Genomic DNA, 24309 nt, shown 5'->3' with positions numbered 1-24309 from the left:
GGCATGGAGATTAATATTTGATCCGTTTGGGGATCCATATAAGGATAACGGATCTCCTTGTCTAAGATTTGTTCAAATTCATCAGATGAGAATCCTCTCCATACTACATGATTTCGAGTGCTATTCAAAGACATTTTAGCTAACCTAATCAGTTTTGCGGGTATGCCCAGAGAGCTCAGTGCTTTATACGTTTTATTCCTTATAATGAATGGGTTGCATGTGTGAGTCCATCTAAGTAAGTAATGAAATAAAATACTTTCTCACAATCAACTTACTTACATCGGACGACCGGTTTCACTGTCTACTGTGTCTACTACTTTACACAGCACCTTCAGGTCCCGGTTAAAAGTAAATTACGTGATGCCGGCATGAGGGATCATTTTAGTAGTAAACATTGTCATACTTTTGCTCAGTTATTGCTAAAAGAAGTGTTGGAACGTCTCAAGACGCACACTGGCTCCCTGGCTCTAATAAATAAACGATCGTGTAAGGTAAGTTGCCTACTTCAGGATCAATTTTCTTGCATCTAGAAATAATTCTAAACTAATAAGTATGTAATTATTAGTATTGTATCAAATAAATATTTTAGTTTTTGTGATGAAAAAGACAAGTATATGAATAGAATAATAAAGAAACAATGATTTACTCTTTAACTTCCATTTTAACTCTAGGTCACAGAATAAATAACAACAATAAAAAATAACAATGTTATTTATTCTGTTCTAGGGAGGGTTGACATGGTGGGGATATCGCATGTCGATCGTCCTTCTCATGGTGGCGAAAATTGGAAGCTCCGTCCCACAAATTAGCGTTGCCAGAGTTCGTACAATTGTACCAATTTGAAACAAATAACAACCAAACTTGTGATACTAAAGTATCTAAAGTAAAAATCTAAAATTTTGTGATATAAGAAATTTGCTTCAAATAACATTAAATGACGTTTTTTTAAGTTTTTGTACAAAATGTGTTGGTTTAGTACATTTTGTGTCAATATTCCAGTGCATGAGTGAATTTATAAAAATTTCTCTGGCAACACCGTCACCTGCCGTGTACCGTGTACTGCTGGCTTCTGGCTTATCAAAATATTCCGTTAATTTTTTTAAAATGCCACATCACGGTTCTTGTGTCGTTTTTGACTGTCATTTTACATGGAGAAACAGTGGAATGAAATTCTTTCGCTTTCCTACATCCAAATATAGGCAGGATCAAAGAAAAAAATGGATTAATGCTATTCGAAGACAAAAGTATGTTAACCTCACTTTTATACTTTTATCTATAATTATTAAATTAAATCATCATCGGTGAGCACTAGCACTACCAGCCCATGGAGGGCCATGGTCGCCCGTTAGGGTTTCTAGGCTACTAGGCTCTAAAGTTTTGCAAGGCAAAGGCCAGCTACACGCATAACACTTAAAAAGTTCTATAAACGTTATTTATCTAACATAATATATTACTTTCTTTATTCTTTTTTAAGGAGGTCTTTTCGGCGTTATGTGTATTGCTTGCTTGACTACTACAGTTGCCCATGTTTTCCTTTCTTTTGCATTTTTTCCCATTCTCATATTTCTAGGTCTTTCAAATCCTAGTGAATACCATCAATCCATCTCTTTCTAGGCCTACTTCTCGGTCTCTTCCCGTTTATTATTTTCTAAGTACTTTTTGTATTTTTGTTATCATGTACTTTGTCTTTGAGACATTAACTTCTAGCCTATAGTCTGTGCCGCTTCTTTAAAACATGTATAAATTTTTTCTATGTCTTTTAATGCGATTATGTGAACAACTGATTATGTCTATATCATCTGCCTAAGTAACGACTTGATTGAACTTTGTAAATATTGTACCTCTCCTATCTATAGGAGTTTTCCTGATTACTTGTTCCAACGCAAGGTTAAAAAGTATTGTTGACAGCACATCCCCTTGTGTTAGACCTTCATTAATGTTAAATTCATCGGAAAGTTGATTTTCGGATCCTTACTTTTGCCTTGGTGTTGGCTAGGCATAGTTTTACTAATCTGATTAGTTTTTTTTGACACATTTACCTCTTGCATTTAGCTATATAATTCCTTTCTAATTACTGAGTCATATGCTTGTTTAAAAGTGATTATGTAGTTCAGTATTCCTCTTGTAGAATTCTTCCAGCATTTGCCTTACTGTAAATATTTGATGTATAGTTGACCTGCCTTTTCTGAATCCTTCTTGATAATCCCCTGTTGTTTGGTCCATTATACTATTTAGTCTTTCTTCCAATATTTTGTATCAAACGTTTAGTAGTGATGTTCCCTAGTGATTATTGCAATCTAACTTATCTCCCTTCTTATTTATAGGGCATATCACTGCAACTTTCCATTGTTCCGGCATTATTTCTGTGGTCCATATCTTTTTTCATTTTTAAAACATGTACATTCTAAATGGCAACTCAAGAGGAGTTCTAATTTTTAGTCTATTTATTTGTGTAGAGTTGTCCATATCTCTAGTATTAACTTTGATATTTCACTCTATATTCTATGTCCTCCATATTTTAATATTTCTACTGTTATTGTATCGCATCCTGGGACCTTGATATTTTTCATTTTTTTATTACATCTTGTATTTTGGTCTTAGTGCATATTGGTCTACTTCAGCCTCTCCGACTAATCTTAGCTCTTCTAGTTGTTATCTTAGTTGTCTATCCAACAGTTCTTTGAAATGTTCTCTCCTTCATTTTAGCACTGCTTTTTTGTCTGCTATTAGGTCACCATTTTTGTCTTTGTATAATTTTGTTCTTGGTTGGAAACCTTTTTTTTTCAAGATTTACTTCCTTATAGAATAGTTTTATTTCATGTTTTGTTCATGTTCTTCTAGTCTTTCAATTTTTTCTATATTTTGTTTCCTCTTTTTAAATTGTAGATGTCTTTTTAATTGTCGTCCTCTTGTAATATATTCTTTGGTTTCTTCTGTACTGTTGTGTGTGTGTGTGTGTGTTGTACTCAAGGAAGCCCTATGTATAAGTAGAGCTTAGCTAAGCTGGAGTTTAAGATCTGTTGGTGCAACCAGGCATAAATAATCTACATATTTTCCGAAAATAATCTCATACGCCAGTGGTTCCCAACCTTCTATGTATGGCGACCCACCTTCTGATGTTTTTTTAATTTTCATGACCCATCCCTCACCCATGATGAAAGAAAAAAATAAGGAATACGGTCACTGTACGCTTCACAGCTACTGTAAGAGCCACGTCGCGACCCACCTGAAATCCTCCCTAGTGGGTCGAGACCCACCGGTTGGGAGACGCTGTCATACGCAGATAAGCCAATACACTGCAAACGCCTATGTTCTATTGTTACATCTCTTCACGCCTATACACATTGGCGTAGCCTAGCCCCACAGGGGCCCGTGTCAATGTATCATTCTTATGGCAGGAACATCTTAACAAAATGATAGTGAAATTTGTCCACCACATAAAAATTTAATGGGGGTTTTGTTCCCTTAAACCCCCCAAGCTTTTTTGTATGTTCCAATTAATTTACTATTGTGGTACCATTAGTTAAACACAACGTTTTAAAAACTTTTTTGTCTCCTAGTATTTTTTCGATAAGCAAGTTTTTATCGAGATGCGGCTTCTTTTTTAATGTATTTACCATAAAATTTTTTGGGGATTTTGTTCCTTTAAACCCCCCAAATGTTTGTGTACGTTGCAATTAAATTATTATTGTGGTACCATAAGTTAAACAGTGTTTTTAAAACTTTTTGCCTTAGTCTTTTTTTGATAATTCACGTTTTATCGAGATTCGGCTTCTTTTTTAAAATATACCTAAAAAAGTAAATTATAAATAAATTTTCAGATTATAACAGGTCTATACTCGTAGTTAACCATATTATGCAAATATGTGGTGGATTCGACACATATTCAAAATATCTTGATAAACACTGACTTATTGAAAAAGTACTAAAAGGCAAAAAAGTTTTGAAAAGATTGTGTTTAACTAGTGGTGACACAATAATAATTTAATTGGAACGTACACAGAAGTTTGGGGGGTTGAAGGGAACAAAACCCCTATAAAATTTTTATGGGGTGCACAAATTTCACTTTAATTTTTTTTAAGATGTTGCTGCCTTAAGAATGCCACATGTCCGTTTTCCATAAAAAATCTCTAAGAGTTTTCGATATATGAAAAAAAAATCGATTTTTATTTTGTAACTTCAAAGGGCTGTAACTTTTTTTGTGTGCACTATTGTATATAGAAAAGTAGGTTCATACAATCTATTTTTGGCCCCAGAATCTGTGGTATAATTTATGACCAATCTTTTCGGGACACCCTGTATATATTTACTATACAGGGTGTTTCATTGGGAAAGTAACATACGTTAACTACAGAAAAAGGACACTTAGGCGGTCTCAAAAATACCATACTTAATGGGTCTTACTCCATTAATAACAAAGATACTGAGTGTTTTATCTATTTTGCCATTTTCTTAATTGGTTCATAACTTTTTAACCACACTGTATATTTATTTTATATTTGGCACGCAAATATCGTTTAAGGTGTACAATAAATTAAATTATTTACAATTGTAAAAATCCAAGTCCGGATTAAAAAACATTGGAAAAATATTCCAACCCAAAAACAACACCGTGTACATTAAATTTTTTTAGAATAGATTTTGCATTTGAAAAGAGGATAAAAAACTAAATTTAGTGGTATACTTTGAATTTTTGGCAAAATGATTTTTCTGGTCAAATTTTGAATTTAAATTCTGAAATTATGTGAATTTCGAGAGCTCCAAGTAGAAGAAAATTGAAATACAGCTTAGAACTTGTCAACCGCACTGTATATTCATTTTATATTTAACACGCGAATATTCTTTGTGGTGTCCAGTCAATTAATTTATTTACAAATAAAAAAATCCAGGTCCGGATTAAAAAATATTGTATAAATGTTCCGACCCAAAAAAAAACACCCTGTATATTAAATTTTTTTAAAATGGATTTTGCATTTGAAAAGAGGCTGAAAAACTAAATTTAATGGTATACTTTGAATTTTCGGCAAAATAATTTTTCTGGTAAAATTTTTAATTTGAATTTTGAAATTATGTGAATTGCGAAGCTCAAAGTAAAAAAAAAATAAAATATGATTTAATTTTAATTAATACCATTATTTAATCTAAATTGGTAAAATATTAACATTTTGACACATAACAATAATTTTTGATGCTGGTAATTTTGAATAAGTACTTTAGTTTTAAATAGTTATGCTGCACATTTTCTCTGTTTTGTTATAATTTTTAGATACTTTGTTGATTAAAGTGATGTATTCTTTATTGACTCTTTATTATTTATTCATTATTTAAAGATGAATATTCGCCATAAACTATTTGTCACAGATAATAAAAAAACACTGAAATGTTTTAACATTTTACCAATTTAGATTAAATAATGGTATTAATTAAAATGAAGTCGCATTTTAATTTTTTCCACTTAGAGCTTCCCAATTGACATAATTTCAGAATTCAAATTCAAAATTTTATCAGAAAAATCATTTTGCCGAAAATTTAAAGTATACCACTAAATTTAGTTTTTCATCCTCTTATCAAATGCAAAATCCATTTTAAAAAAATTTAATATACAGGGTGTTTTTTTGGGTCGGAACATTTTTGCAATATTTTTTAATCCGGACCTGGATTTTTTATAATTGTAAATAAAATAATTGATTCAACACCTAAAAGAATATTCGCGTGTTAAATATAAAATAAATATACAGTGCGGTTAACAAGTTGTAAGTTGTATTAAATTTTTTTTTGTACTTGAGCTCTCGCAATTCACATAATTTCAGAATTCAAATTCAAAATTTGACCAGAAAAATCATTTTGCCAAAAATTCAAAGTATACCACTGAATTTAGTTTTTCATTCTCTTTTCAACTAAAAAATTTATTTAAAAAAAATTTAATCTACTAATTTAATCTAATTTAAGTCGATTTTGGGTCGTAACATTTTTCTAATATTTTTTAATCCGGGCCTGGATTTTTTACATTTGTAAATAAATTAATTTATTGTACACCTTAAATTATATTTGCGTGCCAAATATCAAATAAATATACAGTGTGGTTAAAAAGTTATGAACCAATTAAGAAAATGGCAAAATAGATAAAACACCCAGTATCTTTGTTATTAATGGAGTAAGACCCATTAAGTATGGTATTTTTGAGACCGCCTAAGTGTCCCCTTTCTACAGTTAACGTATGTTACTTTCCCAATGAAACACCCTGTATAAGCATATAGTAAAATCACATAAGCAATGCAGTAGATGTAAACATAAGTTGACAGCAATGTCGTCATCAGCAATGAATGAGAACTAGATCATATTTCCGTTCAATTTTTGAATAGAAGTTATTTATTTGTAAAATCACGTAAATTATTCATTAATGTAATTAATTTTTTTCACTATCTATGTATTCAGTGATTAGATTAATTTATATACTATACAATAAAAACTAATAATCGAGAAAAGAAAAAATGATAAAAATATTTTAATAATATACCGTTATTGTGGAACGAGTAGATACATTTTGAACATCTTTAACAACTTAAATCATTGTTTACATGCACTGCATTGTTAATTATAAGCTAGCTTTCATACTGACCAGGTAAAATAATGTAGAATTTTGGATATATAATCATTACATCTGGTACTTTACTTAGTTGCTTCATTTCAAGCCCATTATTTAGCTAATTGAAAATTCGTTTTAACTTTGCAATATGTGTTGACACATCATCTTCAACATTCCACAATACAGAAATGAAATCTGAGCAAAGTTTGAACAACTGATCTTTCGATGAGGCTTCAAACTGTTGCTTCAGAGTGAAATAAATAAATAAAAGACAATAAAGTGATTTAAAAGTAGGTAAAATAAAAGTATATTTCTTTTTATTTTTTCAGAATATAAAGGCCATAAAATTTGGAAAAGAACAAAGAAGAGTCCAAATCATTGGTTAATGATATGTTTTATAGGGACTATATCATATATTTTAATGAAAGAAAAAAAATGAGTACTGAACACAAAGCACAATTATTACAACCAAATTCAAGGCAACTTATAATTAATAAAAAGGAAGGTGTGCCACCTAGTGATCTGGATGCCTTCAGAATCGATCATATATGATGTCGGTATTGAAGAATGCTGGGAACACAATATAAAATTATTAAAAACATTTTATTTGAATAAATAAGTATATACCATTTTTATGTGGAAATAAAGCACTTTACAATTACATTTTTTGTTTATTTTATGTATCTAAACATATACAAATTATTGAAGATAGCAAAAATAGAAATTTATTATTTTTATTTTCCCGATTACATGCATAAAATACTTTTGATTTTAAAATGTTACTTGAAACTAATTAACTATATAGCTCATTGAATTAATTCATTCACTCATTTTGATTCTACAATATTTACTTCCATAATGAATGATAAAAAGAAAAATCAAAGAAGTGACTCTAATTATGTTACTGAACCCAATTGGGTTGCAAATTCCTAAGTGGATGTGGTTACCCATATTAAAAGAGTAAATCAATAGAAAGAAAATATGTACCATGTAATCAGACTTTGGTGTTAATTTTGAGAGTAAACTAAATGTAAGATCAAATATGGGCCATTCAACGAATATATGACTCTCTTGGATTATCTCAACAACGAATATTTTACTGTGCGACATAAGTACAAAAGTAAATGGCTCTAGTAATTATTCCCATAAACAACAATGTAATTTTCAATTTACTTTCGTTCTTCATATTTTGTACAGTAAAATATTCGTAATCGAGATAATCCAAGAGAGTTGTATATTCATAGAATGACCCATACTTTCGGGATGGTATAATGGAGTTTTTTCTAGTGATTTACTGTGGGACCACTAACATGAGAATGTTGCTGTCATCATTGCATGTGTTTTTTAAAGTCAAATCATATGCTATGATTTTTCTGACATGTATTCTTCCTTTAGCAATTATTGGTTTGGTGTAAATTGAGCAGTTGTTAAAAGAGGTGGTCTATTTTTTGAACTTACACCTGAAGGAACCAAATGGGAAACCAAAAATCATTTATCAGCAATTATTAAATCACCTGACACCATCTGCTGTAATATACATACTAAATTTTTTACTATCTTCTTGTCAAATAGTGAACCTTACTTGCATAAGTAACTACTCCATTGGGAGCCACTCCAATTAGACATTTTAAAGTATTTATATGATTATATGAGCTATATGTTACTCTATCTGTTTTTCCAATTTTTTGGTTAGTTACAATAGATTTTTGTGCAGTCTAAAATTATTCTACAATTTATAAAATTTTTGAATCATGTTGGCATGCAATAAGTTATTTTTATTCCTGCTGTGAATATCCTTTCATAATATTTTGAAATAATATTTCATGTAGCATGTTTAAACCAGGTTCAGTAGGATGAAATCCTCATTGAAATTTTAAATATAATGCCTAAATCTTCATTCACAAGATTTAGTTTCAATTTCATCAATGTAAATAGAAACGGATCAATTTTAGGTACATTGACCACAGCTCAATCTTGATAACAATTAATTGACATCAGTCTAAACTCATTATAAACACATAAATACATATTTGTATGATAAACCTTGTGTTTTGTACATTTTTTGTTAATGTTTGTTATTTACTTAATGTTCCTAGTTTGTATGATTAAAATTTTTAAATTTACTTTAGGTTAGGTTATAAATCTCCTGTGATTAATGTTTACAATGTATTTTAATTGGGTGATTGCCCGTTGATAAATAAATAAATAAACCAGTATAGTTCGTCCACTCTAACTTTTCCCATGCGTCACGACTTATTTTCAAACAAATTAAGTCAAAACCTAAAGTGAACCGTATGCTGATGTGTGTAGTATATAGTATAAATAATATACAAAATGTATATACACATCGACGTTCGTTTCACTTTAGGTTTCAACTTAATTTGTTTGAAAATTAAGTCAAAACAGAAAAGTTGTGCCGCATGGGAAAAGTTAGAGCGGACAAACTATATAAAGCACAATTTTTTTCATCACTACTTTCAATACATCTAAATGAAAAACAAGAAGACAACTACTTTGCAATATTTACTGCTTCTTGAAGTACTTTTGACATTCTACAAAAAGTCATTTTCAGCTTCCATAGTTGCAACCAAAGGAGTAGAAACTGAGTAGCTTCATTGGCAGTGCCGGGTTGACTTTTTTCTTCACTTCTCACTGGAGAAGTAGGTGGATTTGCAACAAGAGGTAATGGGTCCTGGTAAAGGCCTCCTGGAAAGTACTGACTAATGTTTCATTTTTCACATTTTGAATTTGATTTCTACAAAATTTCAATACATTGTCGTGATCATATTGATGATGAGATATTGAATTCATTTCCAAGTGCCAACATTGGACCAAGAAACAAATTCAACATAACACAGCGAGCCTGAGAGACCTTTATGGGTTCTTGTATTCTGCTCCTCTGCATCAGTAAAGTAAAAAGGAATGAAATTCGGTATAAACACTTTATTTTCTCATTTTATTATGGTCACAATTCAAGATCTACATTTTAGAACTAATAAAGTTATTTTATATAAAAATAGTTTGTCTCTGTTTATAGGCAAGCTATAGATTTTAATAAGAAATTTAGCTTGTGGTCTGACGGCTTCTTCCGGTGCTGTCCTGGGTTATTTACACCCCAAGATCTTCTTCAGAGGGTGTCAGATGGTATGTCCAAAAAGAGACAATATGGTCACCTGTGGAACTGTAGAAATGTTGACAATTGCTCTTGCAAGTAGGCAATGGTGAATTAACCCAGCCTGAGAGACTTGCTCACCCCTAGAGAATGACATTCGGGTGATACAATTCATTATGGCCTTAAGATTTTCATTGGATAGTTGCGTAGGGAACTGTTACTTTTTCTACGATTCTCATTGGATGGTTGCCAGGGGAACTGTTAATTTTCTATAATACTCATATTTGAAATAGGGCCATGCCCTTCTCCTGGGTGCCTAAAAGAGAAATTCAGATGTAGAGAACACACAGCATAAATTTATGAAGGGCCCCTACCACCCAAGCCAACAAAACCTTAATATACCCTGTAGGCAGTACAGAAAAATTTACAGGTTACTTTTGAACTAAAAGTTATAACAAATATTTTAATTGAAACACCCCTTAATCAGAAAATAAACTTTTCTGTTAAATTAATTGAATTCCAAATATTTCTATAAAATTAACAAATTTTTAAACCAATAAATGAAACTTGAGAAATTATTATTTAACATAACTGCTGATATATCAATAAATTAGCATTAACAGAAAATAAATACCCCACAAATATTTTCTTTACCTAATTGGATAAATGAAATTATCAGTAGTAATTGCACAAAAGCTCTAAAATTATTGAATTTTTCCCGAGTGACACTTTGACAGTTTTAATTTCACAAGCCAAAGGCGAGTGAAATTGTGTCACAAGGGCAAAAATTCTATATTAATTTTAGAGTTCGAGTGCAATTTGTTGCGATTATTTCATGAATAAAACTGTTCAAAACCAAAATTTTATTGTAATTTATTTATGTAAGTACAAATTAGTACAATTAAACACAAAGTTTTTATGAATATTTGACGATTGAAAGTTATAACTTTTATCTATCTATCTATAATTTTTAAACCATTAATTGTCATTAATGTCCGTAGCAACGAAGGGCATCTCTGACGTAATATACTTAACAACGGGCAATTATCAAAAATTATCAATTTAATTCAAATTTCTGTAGTTTTCTATTGGTCAGAATCTCCTATGAATGAAATAATCAAACAAATATACAGTAGAACCCCGATTATCCGTGCTCCTCGGGACCAGACCTCGGCACGGATAATTGAAAAGCACGGATAATCCGAACATGCATTACTTATGTAGAATAGATACATATGTATGTACGAGTATATATGTAACTACCATAAAAAGATAACAGAAAAAATAAATCTTTCATTATGAGTCATTTTCTCGGCGTATAGAGGTTCTGTTGAGTGATTTACAGTGACAATATTTTGATAAAAACTCAAAAATACAATTTTTGTAATAAAAAATCATAGCACGGATAATCCGTACACAGATACTCGGGGTTCTACTGTATTATGCAAATGAGTTAGTCAATTAACAAAAATGTGAACAGAGAATTAAGCAATAAAATCAGAAAACCTACTTACCAACTAGGTTTGTTTAGGTTTCACTTGGCAGAGCCTATACAAATGAACCTGAGTGAGACCAGCACATAACATCGTATTTATATGAGCAAAAGAAATTACCTGAAGGTCAATATTAACAGATAAAGAAGTAGGTATTTCTATTAAGACAAAATTACAAAAAATTAAGCACTTAATAAATATGTTTTGGAATAAAATATCTAAAGAGAATGACTGTTTTACTGGAAATAATTTATAATGAAAATGGCAAGCTAAAATAGCATTTTCTCAATAAATACTATACTAAATTTACAATCAAGATGCAGTAAAAATAAACAAACCAAGACACGTTAAATGCTACAAGGAGCACTTGTGAATTATAATTTACAATGTATAAACTTTGGAAATAATGATTTGGGATTTACAGTGTATATACATTGTAAATTATGATTCAGGAGTGCTCTTATTAGCAGCATTTAACGTGTCTTGGTTTGTTTATTTTTACTGCATCTTAATTGTAAATTTAGTATATTTGAGATAATGGAAATAAATTTTGGAATTTCAATCGGGCATCACTATCTACATCATAAAATTGAGAATTTATGAACTAGGCGGACAAAGAAAATATAAATGGACCAACAAATATATTATCATACTAAAATGAAAATCAACTCAGCGAAATGAGAGGACCTCTATATGCAGAATGGGTCCTTGAAAATAAATTCTATAAAGTAGATTTGCCCTCTACAGCATTGTAACAGATATTTCAACACAGATATTCAAGTAAAATGACTTACTTTACTCATTTAATTTGGATGTAAAAGTTGATTGTCTGTCAAAAAACCTTTGGCTTTGTTGTGCACAAAAATTGTTGGTCAGAATTCACAAAGTGGCAAGAGCAAACCAACAAAGAATAGACAGATTCTTTCCGTGTGTGAATCATATAAAATGATAAATTCAATTCTTCCTCTTCACTATATTTTCTTACCTTAGTAATGAAATTCTTCTTTGCAACCAGATCTTTTGGAACAACAAAGAATCTACATATCCCTCTTTCACAATATTTTGTACAATCCGGGACAAAGCACATTACCATTTTTATTATACAAAATAGAATAGTTCACCAGTTTGTAAACTTTGCTTGGTGAATATCACTAAAAAACTATATTTCATAGAAATTTAAGACCGAATTATGGTGGTATTATGTTAAAAACACTATACTTAAGCAGAAAAAGCTGCAGAGGAAGCAACATTTCAACTTTATAGGAATTAAAAAGGCTTTGAGATTGAGCAAATTCTGGCTTTGCAACTTTTGTTTACATTTACGAAGTCCTTGACAGTCGTAACCTCACATTACGGCTGTTAACCTAAAAATCTCTTCGTAAGTTTGTATATCGAAATTATATTTATGTATTATATCAGACAATTTCTACTATAAATATAGTATTTATATAAAATTTCTTATGATGTACTGATACAATTGTACAAAATTAATAGTAATATTTTAAATAATCTCTTGTTTTTGGAATTCACCCATAAGGAATACACATAAGATCGTCCCACAAACAGCCACAGTGTACCACGTGACCATGTGTCAAAGTTAACGCTCCCAGCGGATAGTTTAGTACTCTAGTTGTACTAGACTCTAAAAGATGGCGGAAGGGGTATAATTAAAGTCCACATGCTATTAGACCGCAAATTAAACAGAAGAAGAAGAAACTGTCATTATTATTTATATTTGTTTTCCAAAAATGGCAGCCTCCTGTATCTGGTAAGTCGTTGGCAGAGCAGCTCCTTATTGTTTAGTAATTAATAATTGCTTAATAGTGAAATGTGTTTCTAACTGTGGAAATCGAAATAGTGTATGTTCTCGGTTTTTTGTGATACGAAAGTGCAAAATTGGAATACAGAACATCAGCACTAAATCAAGTAGGTACTTTTGAAAGATCCCTTGTTTGTAGTTATTTTTAGGACTTCTCATCAGTTAGTTTAAGGCCAGGGAAACTAATCGTAAGGCTGTTTTGTATTATTTTGAAAGCAGAAGTGAACCAACTCAAAATTGGGGCAAACACACCTACTTACTTGGATATTTTTATCCTTCACCTCATTACAATATTCAAAAATACATTTTTCAAAATGATTTCTGCATAACGAAAATTTTAATCTAGTGATTTTTTATGTAATAAAACTAACTGGGAATCGTTTTAAATTAAGAGGGTAAATCTTGACTGAAAAAACAGGCCTTAGATACAACATGTGTATGTGTGGGTGTTAATGTACCTGGGTTTGGCTATAAAAAAGATATTTCTTTAGAATAGCTTGGCTTACCAGTCAACTTTGAGTTTAGACCATTACATCCTTTGATATTTAGAAAAACTGATTCATAGACTTTTCTGTGTAATGATACTCTATGACTCAGGTTCTAAAAATATTTTGATTATACTATTTACATCTACATCCTCTGCTATAGTTTTTATTGAGATTATGTTGCAACTTAGTTTGCATATTTGTGCAATTAACCCATTTCCATTTCCTGTGCACTTCTGCACTTCCTATTTCCTTTTCGATGTGGTGTTACATATTTTATCTTATCAAATAAGGAACATATTTTAGAAATAATTTATGTAAATAGGTACATTACTTTTTATCTACATTTTATAATAAATTATAAATACCTAGTATTTCTTCTTCTTCTTCGTCTAGCCATTCACATCTACATTTGAACATAAGCCTCTTCAAGTCTACTGTCTACCTTTCCATTGTTTTTTATTGTACGCTACTTGTAGCCAATTTTTCCCTGCAGTCTGTTTCAGATCATCTGTCCATCTCATAGGAGGTCTGCCTCTGGGTCTTTTGTGTTGGTATGGTCTCCAGGTTAGAATTGTTCTGTGCCATTTGTTTAGATCGCTCCTATCTACATGTCCAGCATATTCCCATTTCAATTTTAATGATTTTTGTGCCACATCAGTGACTTTGGTTTTCTGTCTTATTCATATTATGTTTGTTTTCCTGTCATTAAGTGATATGCCTAGCATTGCTCTTTCCATCTCGTGTTGAGAGACTCTGAGTACAGTTTATACGATGTCAGTTGGACAAGTATAAAAACAAAATTCGACACCGAGTGTCGGCATCTTTTGTAAAACATAGGCGGCACAATAGAAATTAATGGGTAAACTTTTATTTTAAGTTATGGTCTAAAATTTGTTAAACAGTAATAATATTGTTAATTATTCACATTTCTTTATGCAATTGACACCAAAGATGATTAAAAATACATAATACAAATGCAACTTACCATGCTTATTAATTTAAGAACTAAAGAAATGAGCCTACACAAATGAGCCTATGTTGCGAAAATACTGTCACGATCCATTACTTTTGTGTCAAATTATCTTTATTCGTATCATTGATTAGCTATCTATTTAGAGTACTGTAATCGCCAACCAATTTTACATCTATAAGTTATTTTTTAATATGCAAATACCCATCAACGAATACATAATTGTCCAAGTTCAATGCATAATAATCACCTAGGAACGTTGTTTTTTCTGTCACTTCCAACTGTAATGCATTAGGGAGAATTCGATAATCTATTACTCACTGAAAAAGGGGTTTGGGATCAACATTAGATAGAATTTTTTACATAATCTCAGAGTCAGAGTGGTACTGAGTGGTACTCAGGTACATGCTAACGTGTACGCAAATAAAAAAGTTACGTACACATGAAATGCCATCAAGTCAGTTACATCACTATTTAGCGTGCACTGTTACTGGTTTTTTGCGTACACGCTAACTTGAGCCACGTGTATGCTGTGGTAAGAATATACCTCTAGTATCAGTAAGTCATAGTGTTAGAATGTGTTTAATCGCGTTGTGTTTATACTTTAATATTGCTTAGTAAAGAGATTTCTTATGTTTTATTTGTTTAGTGTTTGTTTTTAAATTAACTATGGAGTGTGGAAAATTATTTAGTTCTGTTAATGAGTTTAACAAAATTTTAAAACAGTATAAAAAAGATAAGAGACTATAAATTAATATATATTTTTTTAGTCATAAGTGAAATAGTATTACCGTCCAAAATTAAAATAAAAGGAAGACCTAAAGCTTTCACAATAATAATTAACTTGTTCTGAAGTTATTTCCTTGTGACATTTTTGAAATCAACTATTCTAAATGGGAAATAAGCCACAATTTAACTAAAAAAATATTTTATTAACGTTTTGACGTCCAAATTGGATGTCGTTGTCAAAATACAAAATTTTAATAAATTAAATAATAATGTTCTTGCTTAGTAAAAAATTTCTTTTAATAATTTATTTAATCTGACTAATATTTGTATTTTGACAACGACATCGGATAGGACGTCAAAACGTTAATAAAATCATTTTTTAGTTAAATTGTGGCTTATTTCCCATTTAGAATAGTTGATTATAATAATTAACTTGCATATAAAAATTATTTTAACAATATGTTGTACATGTCATGTCAACTAAATAGATATTTATTTTGCGATTATAATAATTAACTTGCGTATAAAAATTATTTTAACAATATTTTGTACATGTCATGTCAACTAAATAGATATTTATTTTGCTAACCTGAAAATATACTTTTATATACAGGGTGTAACAAAAATACAGGTCATAAATTAAACCACATATTCTGGGACCAAAAATAGTTGGAATGAACCTAACTTACCTTAGTACAAATATGCACACAAAAGCAGTTACAGCCCTTTGAAGTTACAAAATGAAAATCGATTTTTTTGAATATATCGAAAACTATTAGAGGTTTTTTGTTGAAAATGGACATGTAGCATTCTTATGGAAAGAACATCTTAAAGAAAAATTATAGTGAAATTTGTGCACCCCATAAAAATTTTATGGGGGTTTTTGTTCCCTTAAACCCCCTCAAACTTTTGCGTCCGTTCCAAATAAATTATTATTGTGGTGTCATTAGTTAAATTCAATATTTTTAAAACTTTTTTGCCTCTTAGTATTTTTTCGATAAGGCAGTTTTTATCGAGTTGCGGCTTCTTTTTTAATATGTTTACATAAAAATTTTGAGGGTTTTGTTCCTTTAAACCCCCCAAATGTTTGTGTACGTTCCAATTAAACTATTACTGCGGTACCATCAGTTAAACACAGTGTTTTTAAAACTTTTTGCCTCTTTGTATTTTTTTGATAAAGCATCTTTTATCGAGATGTCGCTTCTTTTTTAATATGGTTCAAAATATACTTAAAAATGTAAATCATAAATAAATTTTCATATTATTACTAAGTCTCCATAACCGTACTTTACCATATTCGCGGTGTGCAAGTACTTGGAAGGGGAAACGAGAAACGACCCTGCGCGAGTCACGGAGAAATATTGCAACTATCTTAAATAATTCATATCGTCAATTGAAATTGTCAAATTGACGTATATTTCATACCTTCTGTCAATGAAGCAGAAAAATTATATATTGCTCCACAATATTGATATGATATGCAATTATTATATAAAGGTAAATTTAATTAATTTTATTTTGCTTGCAGTACTGCATTTTAATAACTAATTTTATTTACTACATACAATTGTTGACGTTTTCATAACATAACCTGAAGCTTATTTTTTCTTCTTATTATTTTTTTTTTGGACTATGGCCTTGACAATTATCCAGTAACCAGGACTAATATAATTGGCCAATATAATTAAAAGTGCGAATTTTAGTATAGAGCGTAGAAATAGGGGTCGCTTTGCCGAACTTGCACGGTCCCAATACAAATATGTGGTGGATTTGACAAACATTCAAATATCTCGATAAAAACTGACTTTTGAAAAAAGTACTAAGAGACAAAAAAGTTTTTAAAAACTTGTGTTTAAGTAATGGCTCTACAATAATAATTAAATTGGAACGTACACAAAAGTTTGGGGGGGCTTAGAGCAACCAAACCTCCATAAAATTTTTATGGGGTGTCCAAATTTCATTATAATTTTTTCTTAAAATACTACTGCCATAAGAATACCACATGCCCATTTTCAATAAAAAATATCTAATAGTTTTCGATATATTGGAAAAAATCAATTTTCATTTTGTAACTTCAAAGGGCTGTGTATGACCTGTATTTTTGTTACACCCTGTATGTATACATACATTGATTTATTACAATTATTAAGTTTGAAACATCTGAATAGTTCTGCTTCCCTTCCCTTTAATAACAAATATTTTTCTATCAAACAAACACTAAACATATCAAAATAGCGTGTAGGTACCAAATTATAGTCACTGTGTACGCTAAATAATGACGTCACTGGCTTGATGAAGTTTAAGCGTGTACCTAACTTTTTTATTTGCGTACAAGTTAGCGTGTACCTAGACACAGCGGTTAAATATAACAACTGAAGGTTTAAATAGTATGAACAAAGCAAATCTAAAAGAATTTGCAGGGTTCAAAAGACCTCTTATATTATAGGAAACTAATAAAATTTGTTCAGCCCATACTAACTGAAGATGACCATTATAGTCAAAAAATTCTTATTGGTCACTGTGATGATTGCTATAACAAAATTCCATTAATTATGATATCCAATCTGCGCAATTTCGCGTCATCAAATCTTGTAAAATATATGGGACATCCTGTATAAATATATATTACAGTTATTAAAATTTAAAATTGATGATTAAAAGTATATAATACAAATGAAATTTAATGTGCTTATTAATTTAAGGACTAAAGAAATGAGACAACAATTTTATTATACAAATACAATAAATAATTGTAAGGCTATGATGACGACACTGTTTATATTGAGTTTATATTGCTTGCCGCCTTTGAAACATGAGAAGGAATTTTGGCCAGATAACGATACGATTTAAGTGTAAGCATTTCGGAACAATTTGACCAGTTACACTTCAGTATTGCCCAATAAGATACGTTAGAAAGTAATAAGCCACACCCGTGTCCATGTGGACTACTACAAGGAATGATCAATTGCAAATATTTATGAATGGTTTATCTTTATTTCTATGCTCGCCATAGAATTATTGACTAGACCCCAAAACGTCCTCTGGTTCAATTCACATCGTATCTACTGTATATTCATATTCTTTTTTGTGATTGTCCATGTTTGTGTCCCATATCGATACATTTTTGGCAAAGTAACGTAAGTGACATTTTTGGCGAAAATCATGTTTTTCCATGAAACTAACACTATTATTCTTTAGAAGGTACTGCCAAAGTGTAGTAAGCCTAGAATTACTTTAAGCATAATATATGTATAGGCTTACTACACTTTGGCAGTGCCTTCTGAACAATAATAGCGTTAGTTTAATGGAAAAACATTATTTTCAAAAATGTCACTTACGTTACTTTGCCAAAAACGTATCGATATGTTAATATCGGGATAATGCATGCAATGCATCCATGTCATTATTCCAATACCTAGTATACAACCATTAAAAATTACAACCATATTGCTAGTATACAACCATAAAAGATGGTCAATAAAACTTTCTACTTAATATAAGATTACCAGTTCCTGCAATACGCCAGTCAATGGTAGCAAGAATAGGATATTACCTCCGAATTCTATCCTACTGCATGGATTTTATTGAAATTTTGGTAATAGCCTCTACTTATCTCCTAATTCAAAGTCTACCCTATGCCGATGTGTGCTTTTATCTTGGGGGGTGATTCCCACCCCTTCTCAAGGGTGGAAAAATTTTTGGTATAAATTATCACGGAATTCGCTAGAGAACCTAATTCTAAGCAAAAACTGTTCTATAATTTTTTTTTGAAAACTCAATACTTTTTGAGTTTTTCGTGGTGGAAAATTGGCCATTTTCATTGAAACATAATACCTTTTCGAACGGTATTTTGCGAATACCTTAAAAACTATGCATCTAACTAAAAAACTGTATTTAAGATTTTGTAAGTTATACAAAAACAAAGAGACACTTGCCTCCATAACTCTTCTAGTTATAATACAAAAAGAGATATGGTAGGTGAAAATAGTTTGGTTTTTGGTACATTCTCAAAATTGGTGTATTCAACTTGAAATAACAAAGAAACAGTTGATTTTAGGTGTATAATGCTACCAATACCTTTTGTAGTGCTTGAAAAGACCTTTAAAATCAGCTATACTAAAGGTCCATTACATTAAATCTAAGCAAGATATGCTGCAAACAACATTGGTAACTAATGTGTTTAAGAAAAAATGAGAAGTAATTTTAACCCCCATACACCAAAATGTAAATGCATCGTTTTCCTTCTACAATACCTTTTACTATGATGTTATTTCTATATTCATAAAGTTAAACGGGCTTGAAATGAATGGTTTTTGAAAAAAAAAGATCAAATTATGGAGAGCATTTTTAAATTTTCTTAAAATCTTCCTTTTTCTCTATGTAACTTGAAAATGATAAGAGGTACAGTAATGAAAAATAAAAAGGAAATTTTTATCTGAAAAAACCCTACCATTTTGTGCGGTATCTTGTTTTCATATCTCTTATCATTTTCGAGTTACATGGAGAAAAAGGAAGATTTTTAAGAAAATTTAAAAATGGGCTCTATAATTTGATCTTATTTTTTCAAAAACCATTCATTTTAAAACAGTCCAACTTTTTGAACATATAAATAACACTATAATAAAAAGTATTGTAGAAGGAAAACAATGTATTTAAATTCTGACGGATGAGGGGTTAAATATACTTCTCATTTCTTCTTAAAATACATGAGTCATCAACTTTTTTGCAGAATAACTCGCTTAGTTTGAATGTAATCGACATTTGGTATTGCTCATTTTAAAGGTCTTTTCAAGCACTATAAAAGTTATAAGTATCATTATACACCTAAAATCGACTGTTTCTCTATTATTTCAAGTTGAATACACTGATTTGAGCATGCATCAAAAAAACAAACTCTTCTTACCTACCATATCCCTCTTTCTATTTTAACTAGAAGATTTATGAAGGAACGAATCTCTTTGTTTTTTTGTAACTTACAGAAATATTTTATATAGTTTTTTTGTTAGATGCATAGTTTTTAAGGTATTCACGAAAATCCGCCTGAAAAGGTGTCATTTTTCAATTAAAATGGCCAATTTTCAACCATGAATAACTCAAAAAGTATTGAGTTTTCAAAAAATAATTATAGAACAGTTTTTGCTTAAAATTAGCTTCTCTAGTCTCTTCTGTGGCTATTTTAACCAAAACATTTTTCACTCCCGAGAAGGGGTGGGAACCATCCCCAAGATAAAAGCGCACATCGGCATAGGGTAGACTTTTGTTTCATGAGCTATTCCCTACTTACTGTGAAAATATCAAGTAAATCGATGTAGTAGGATGGAATTCGGAGCCAAATACCCTCATTGACTGCCCTACAAGGTTAATATTTGTTTTTATTTTGTAAACATTTTTCTTCTTCTTTCTCATAATCCTTAGTGCCTTTCTGGCCGTCAGATGTAGGGTTCCGCCTCGTACCCATTTCTTCCATGCGCTTCTATAGCTGACCAGGTTCTTCATATCACTTATATTCATTTTTCTCTTTTCACCTATATCATGGATATGATTCATCCATTTTTTCCTCAGCCTTTTCCTTTTTCTTTTGTTTCCCATTTTGGCTTCATGTACCCACCTTCTTTGTTAATTTTCTTTGCTCCATGTGTTCTATGTGACCAAACCAGTTCAATTGTTTGTTTTCTATCTTGTCATTATCAGTTTTTGCTCAAGCTCTCTCCTTTTATCTTCATTTCTATATCATTCAAACTTCGTAACTCGCAGCTATTCTTCTCATGTGTTTCATCTCTATCGCATTTATCATTAGATCATATTTCTTTTGCATAATCCATGTTTCTGTCCCATATGTCATTATCTGGTTAAGTAACTGTGCTATGTGCTGTTATATTCTCTGAGTTTAGTTGTGTTGTCTATTTCTGATTTCCCAAAAATTGTATTATTTAATGAGTAATACACGTTAGTAGCCTTCTTTAGTTTATTACTTATTGCCTTGCCATGTCCATTTTCCCATCATCTGTTATTATATTTCCTAAATATTCAACAGCAGATACTTGTTCTACTACTGGTTCCCTTACTATTATATTGGTATTCCTATCTTTTTTCTCATCTTCATTTATTATCATAAGTTTTGTTTTATTGAGATTGATTTCCATTTTTAAATTCTGTATCTCTTTTTGCCAAATGTCTTTTAGTTTTTTGAATTGTCTCTACTTAGTATGATAAAATTGATCCAAATAATGGCATAACCCAGACATCCAAAGTGAAAGTTATCCTCCAACACCAAATTGTTCTATATGGTCCACATAATGTTCATAAAAAAGTCACACCATTTTTTAGCGTCGGGTTTGGGGGAGAGGGGGGAGAAATCGGTAAATTCGTAGTTTTTTAGGTTTTCGTCAATATTTCTAAAACTATGCGGTTTAGCAAAAATATTCTACATTAAATTTGCAATAAAAAAGGTCCTATGCATAATCCTTCTAAAATGAACGGTTCCAAAGTTACGGAGGTAGTATAGTTTAATTGGTCCAAAAAAGGCCTAACCCAGACATCTAAAGTAAAAGTTTTCCTCCAACACCAAATTGTTCTATATGGTCCACATAATGTTCAGAAAAAAGTCACGCCATTTTGAGCGTCGGGTTTGGGGGGGGGGGGGAGATGGGGGAGAAGTTGGTAAATTAGTAGTTTTTTTACGTTTTTCGTCAATATTTCTTAAACTATGCTTTAGCGTAAACAATGGTCTATACTCTATACCAGCGGTTCTCAAACTTTTTGAGTCATGTACCACCTACAGTTCTTTTTAAAATCTTTGGTACCACCTATATTTTTAGATTGTATTAACAAGACTCACTATTTACTACTATTTGATTTTTTTGTGTTTTGTGTACCACCGCAAATGATGATATGTACCACCAGTGGTACATGTACCACAGATTGAGAACCGCTGATCTATACAAACATGTTTTACATAAAATTTAAAACAAAAAAGGTCCTATACATAATTGTTATAAAATCAACGGTTCTAGAGTTACGGAGGGTGAAAAGTGGAGGTTTTCGATACTTTTTATATTATCTGGGCAATTGATGATGATTTTGGGTGGTGAGGTTGACGTTTCTTCAAGGGCTTATCACTAACATATCATCGGCCACTGAAATAACAAATTTTATTTACAAAACACAATCCTGTTAAAGAAAATTTCTATAAATTGCCCAAAGAATATAAAAAGTATCGAAAACCTCCACTTTTTACCCTCTGTAACCCTGGAACCGTTGATTTTATAACAATTATGTCGACCCATGCAACGAAGACTATAGTAACTCAAAAAACGTTACATTTGACTTACTATTATGGTATTATTATTCTTTTTAAGCTTTATTTGGTAGAAAAGTATGGCAAATCAGGTATGAATTTTAAGGCAACCAGTAAAGCATTCGCATGTATATAGTAAGTTTACTGACCACACTCCTTCAGGCGAAAACCATAGTAAGTTGAGTTACTCTAGTCTTCGTTGCAAGAAACAGCGGAAGGTATTGCAAGTTTGAGTCAAACTGTTTTACTTACTATAGTTTTCTCTAGTAAGACTCTAATTTTAGTTACTCCGATTAAGTATAGAAATGTGTTTTATTATAATTTTTTAAATAGTACTGCTTTGCTTCATATCAATAAATCTGTTACATACTAGTAAGTCTACTCTAGAATAAGTATTTTTTCGTGAAATGTTTCGACGAAAACTACAGTAAGTCTACAAAATTTTGCAAAAAACCTAGTTTTTGTTATGTTTGGTCTGTGAAATCCCTTAAAACCCTTTATGTATATAATATAACAGAAATTTAAATTTGTAAAACGTATTTCTTCCAAAAATAACGTCATTTACTGTTACTAAGTATAGAGTAAGTATGTTTTTTTCCTTAATTGCTTCGACGAAAACTATAGTAAGTCTAAAAAATTTAGCAAAAAAAATGTGTTTTTTGGTATGTTTGATGTGTGAAATCCTTTAAAACCCTTTACATATAATATACCAGAAATTTCAGATTGTAAGGCGTATTTCTTCCAAAGATATCGTCATTTCTTAGAGCGATCTCTTTGCGAAAAATTTTCAAACGAGATTATCTCAGTTCAACCAAAATTGAGTTACAATAGTCTTCGTTGCATGGGTCGATGTATAGTACCTTTTTTGTTTTAAATTTCACGTAGAACATTTTTTTATAAAACATTGTTTTTGCTAAAGCATAGTTTTAGAAATATTGACGAAAAACTTAAAAAACTACTAATTTACCGACTTTTCCCCCATCTCCCCCCCAAACCGGACTCTCAAAATGGTGTAACTTTTTACTGAACAATATGTGGACCATATAGAACAATTTGGTGTTGAAGGAAAACTTTTACTTTGGATGTCTGGGTTGGGTTTTTTTTGGACCAATTACACTATACTACCTCCGTAACTTTTGAACCGTTCATTTTAGAAGGATTATGCATAGGACCTTTTTTATTTCAAATTTAATGTAGAACATTTTTGTATAGAAGGTTATTCATGCTAAATCGCATAGTTTTAGAAATATTGACGAAAAACGTAAAAAACTACGAATTTACCGATTTCTCCCCCCCTCTCCCCCCCCCCCCCAAACCCGACGCCCAAAATGGTGTGACTTTTTCTGAACATTATGTGGACCATATAGAACAATTTGGTGTTGGAGGATAACTTTCACTTTGGATGTCTGGGTTTGGGTCTAGTTATATCATACTAACTGTGTCTGTGATTAAAACTAGGTATATCATCAGCATAGAGAAGGGAGTTGATCTTTATTGCATATATAGGTTTGTATCTTACTATACATATATTGAGGGTTTCTTGTTTGATCGTGTGTATTTTTTTTATTTACTTTTTTCCATTTTTATTTTTTTTATCATATAATAGAAGGAACATATTTCAAAAATAATAATTAATTTACATTTCTTCTAAATTTTATAGGTAATAAATTATAATATATAGCCAATAAAAATTCCAGATGTTCAATAAAACTTTATAAGATAACATTATCTTGAGTTACCAGTTTCTGCAAGTTTAATATTGGATTTTATATTGTAAACACTGTAAATTGATAAATCAAATCACCTTGCATGTAT

General features: G+C 30.7%; 1 protein-coding gene and 1 long non-coding RNA gene across 3 annotated transcripts in view; both read left to right on the top strand.

Moving 5' to 3' along the window:
* The first annotated feature begins 731 nt into the window (after positions 1-731).
* On the top strand, positions 732-7247 carry LOC126883091 (uncharacterized). Its single transcript, XR_007697496.1, has 2 exons — positions 732-1244; positions 6916-7247. It is a non-coding gene; the product is annotated as an uncharacterized LOC126883091 (long non-coding RNA).
* A 5579-nt stretch (positions 7248-12826) lies between these two features.
* LOC114333326 (integrin beta-PS) overlaps positions 12827-24309 on the top strand; it is a 167892-nt gene continuing 156409 nt past the window's right edge. Inside the window, exon 1 of one of the 2 annotated variants that reach the window (XM_028283185.2) lies at positions 12827-12959. In XM_028283185.2, coding sequence (XP_028138986.1) covers positions 12940-12959 — 20 coding nt within the window. In that variant the 5' untranslated portion in view covers positions 12827-12939. Of the gene's footprint in view, positions 13118-24309 lie in introns of both variants that reach the window. The other variant, XM_028283186.2, reaches the window with a different exon arrangement.

Source organism: Diabrotica virgifera, chromosome 4 (genome assembly GCF_917563875.1).
Source record: "Diabrotica virgifera virgifera chromosome 4, PGI_DIABVI_V3a".
In the NCBI taxonomy this organism is placed as follows: Eukaryota; Metazoa; Arthropoda; class Insecta; order Coleoptera; family Chrysomelidae; genus Diabrotica; species Diabrotica virgifera.
This window is presented reverse-complemented; position numbering and strand designations above follow the sequence as displayed.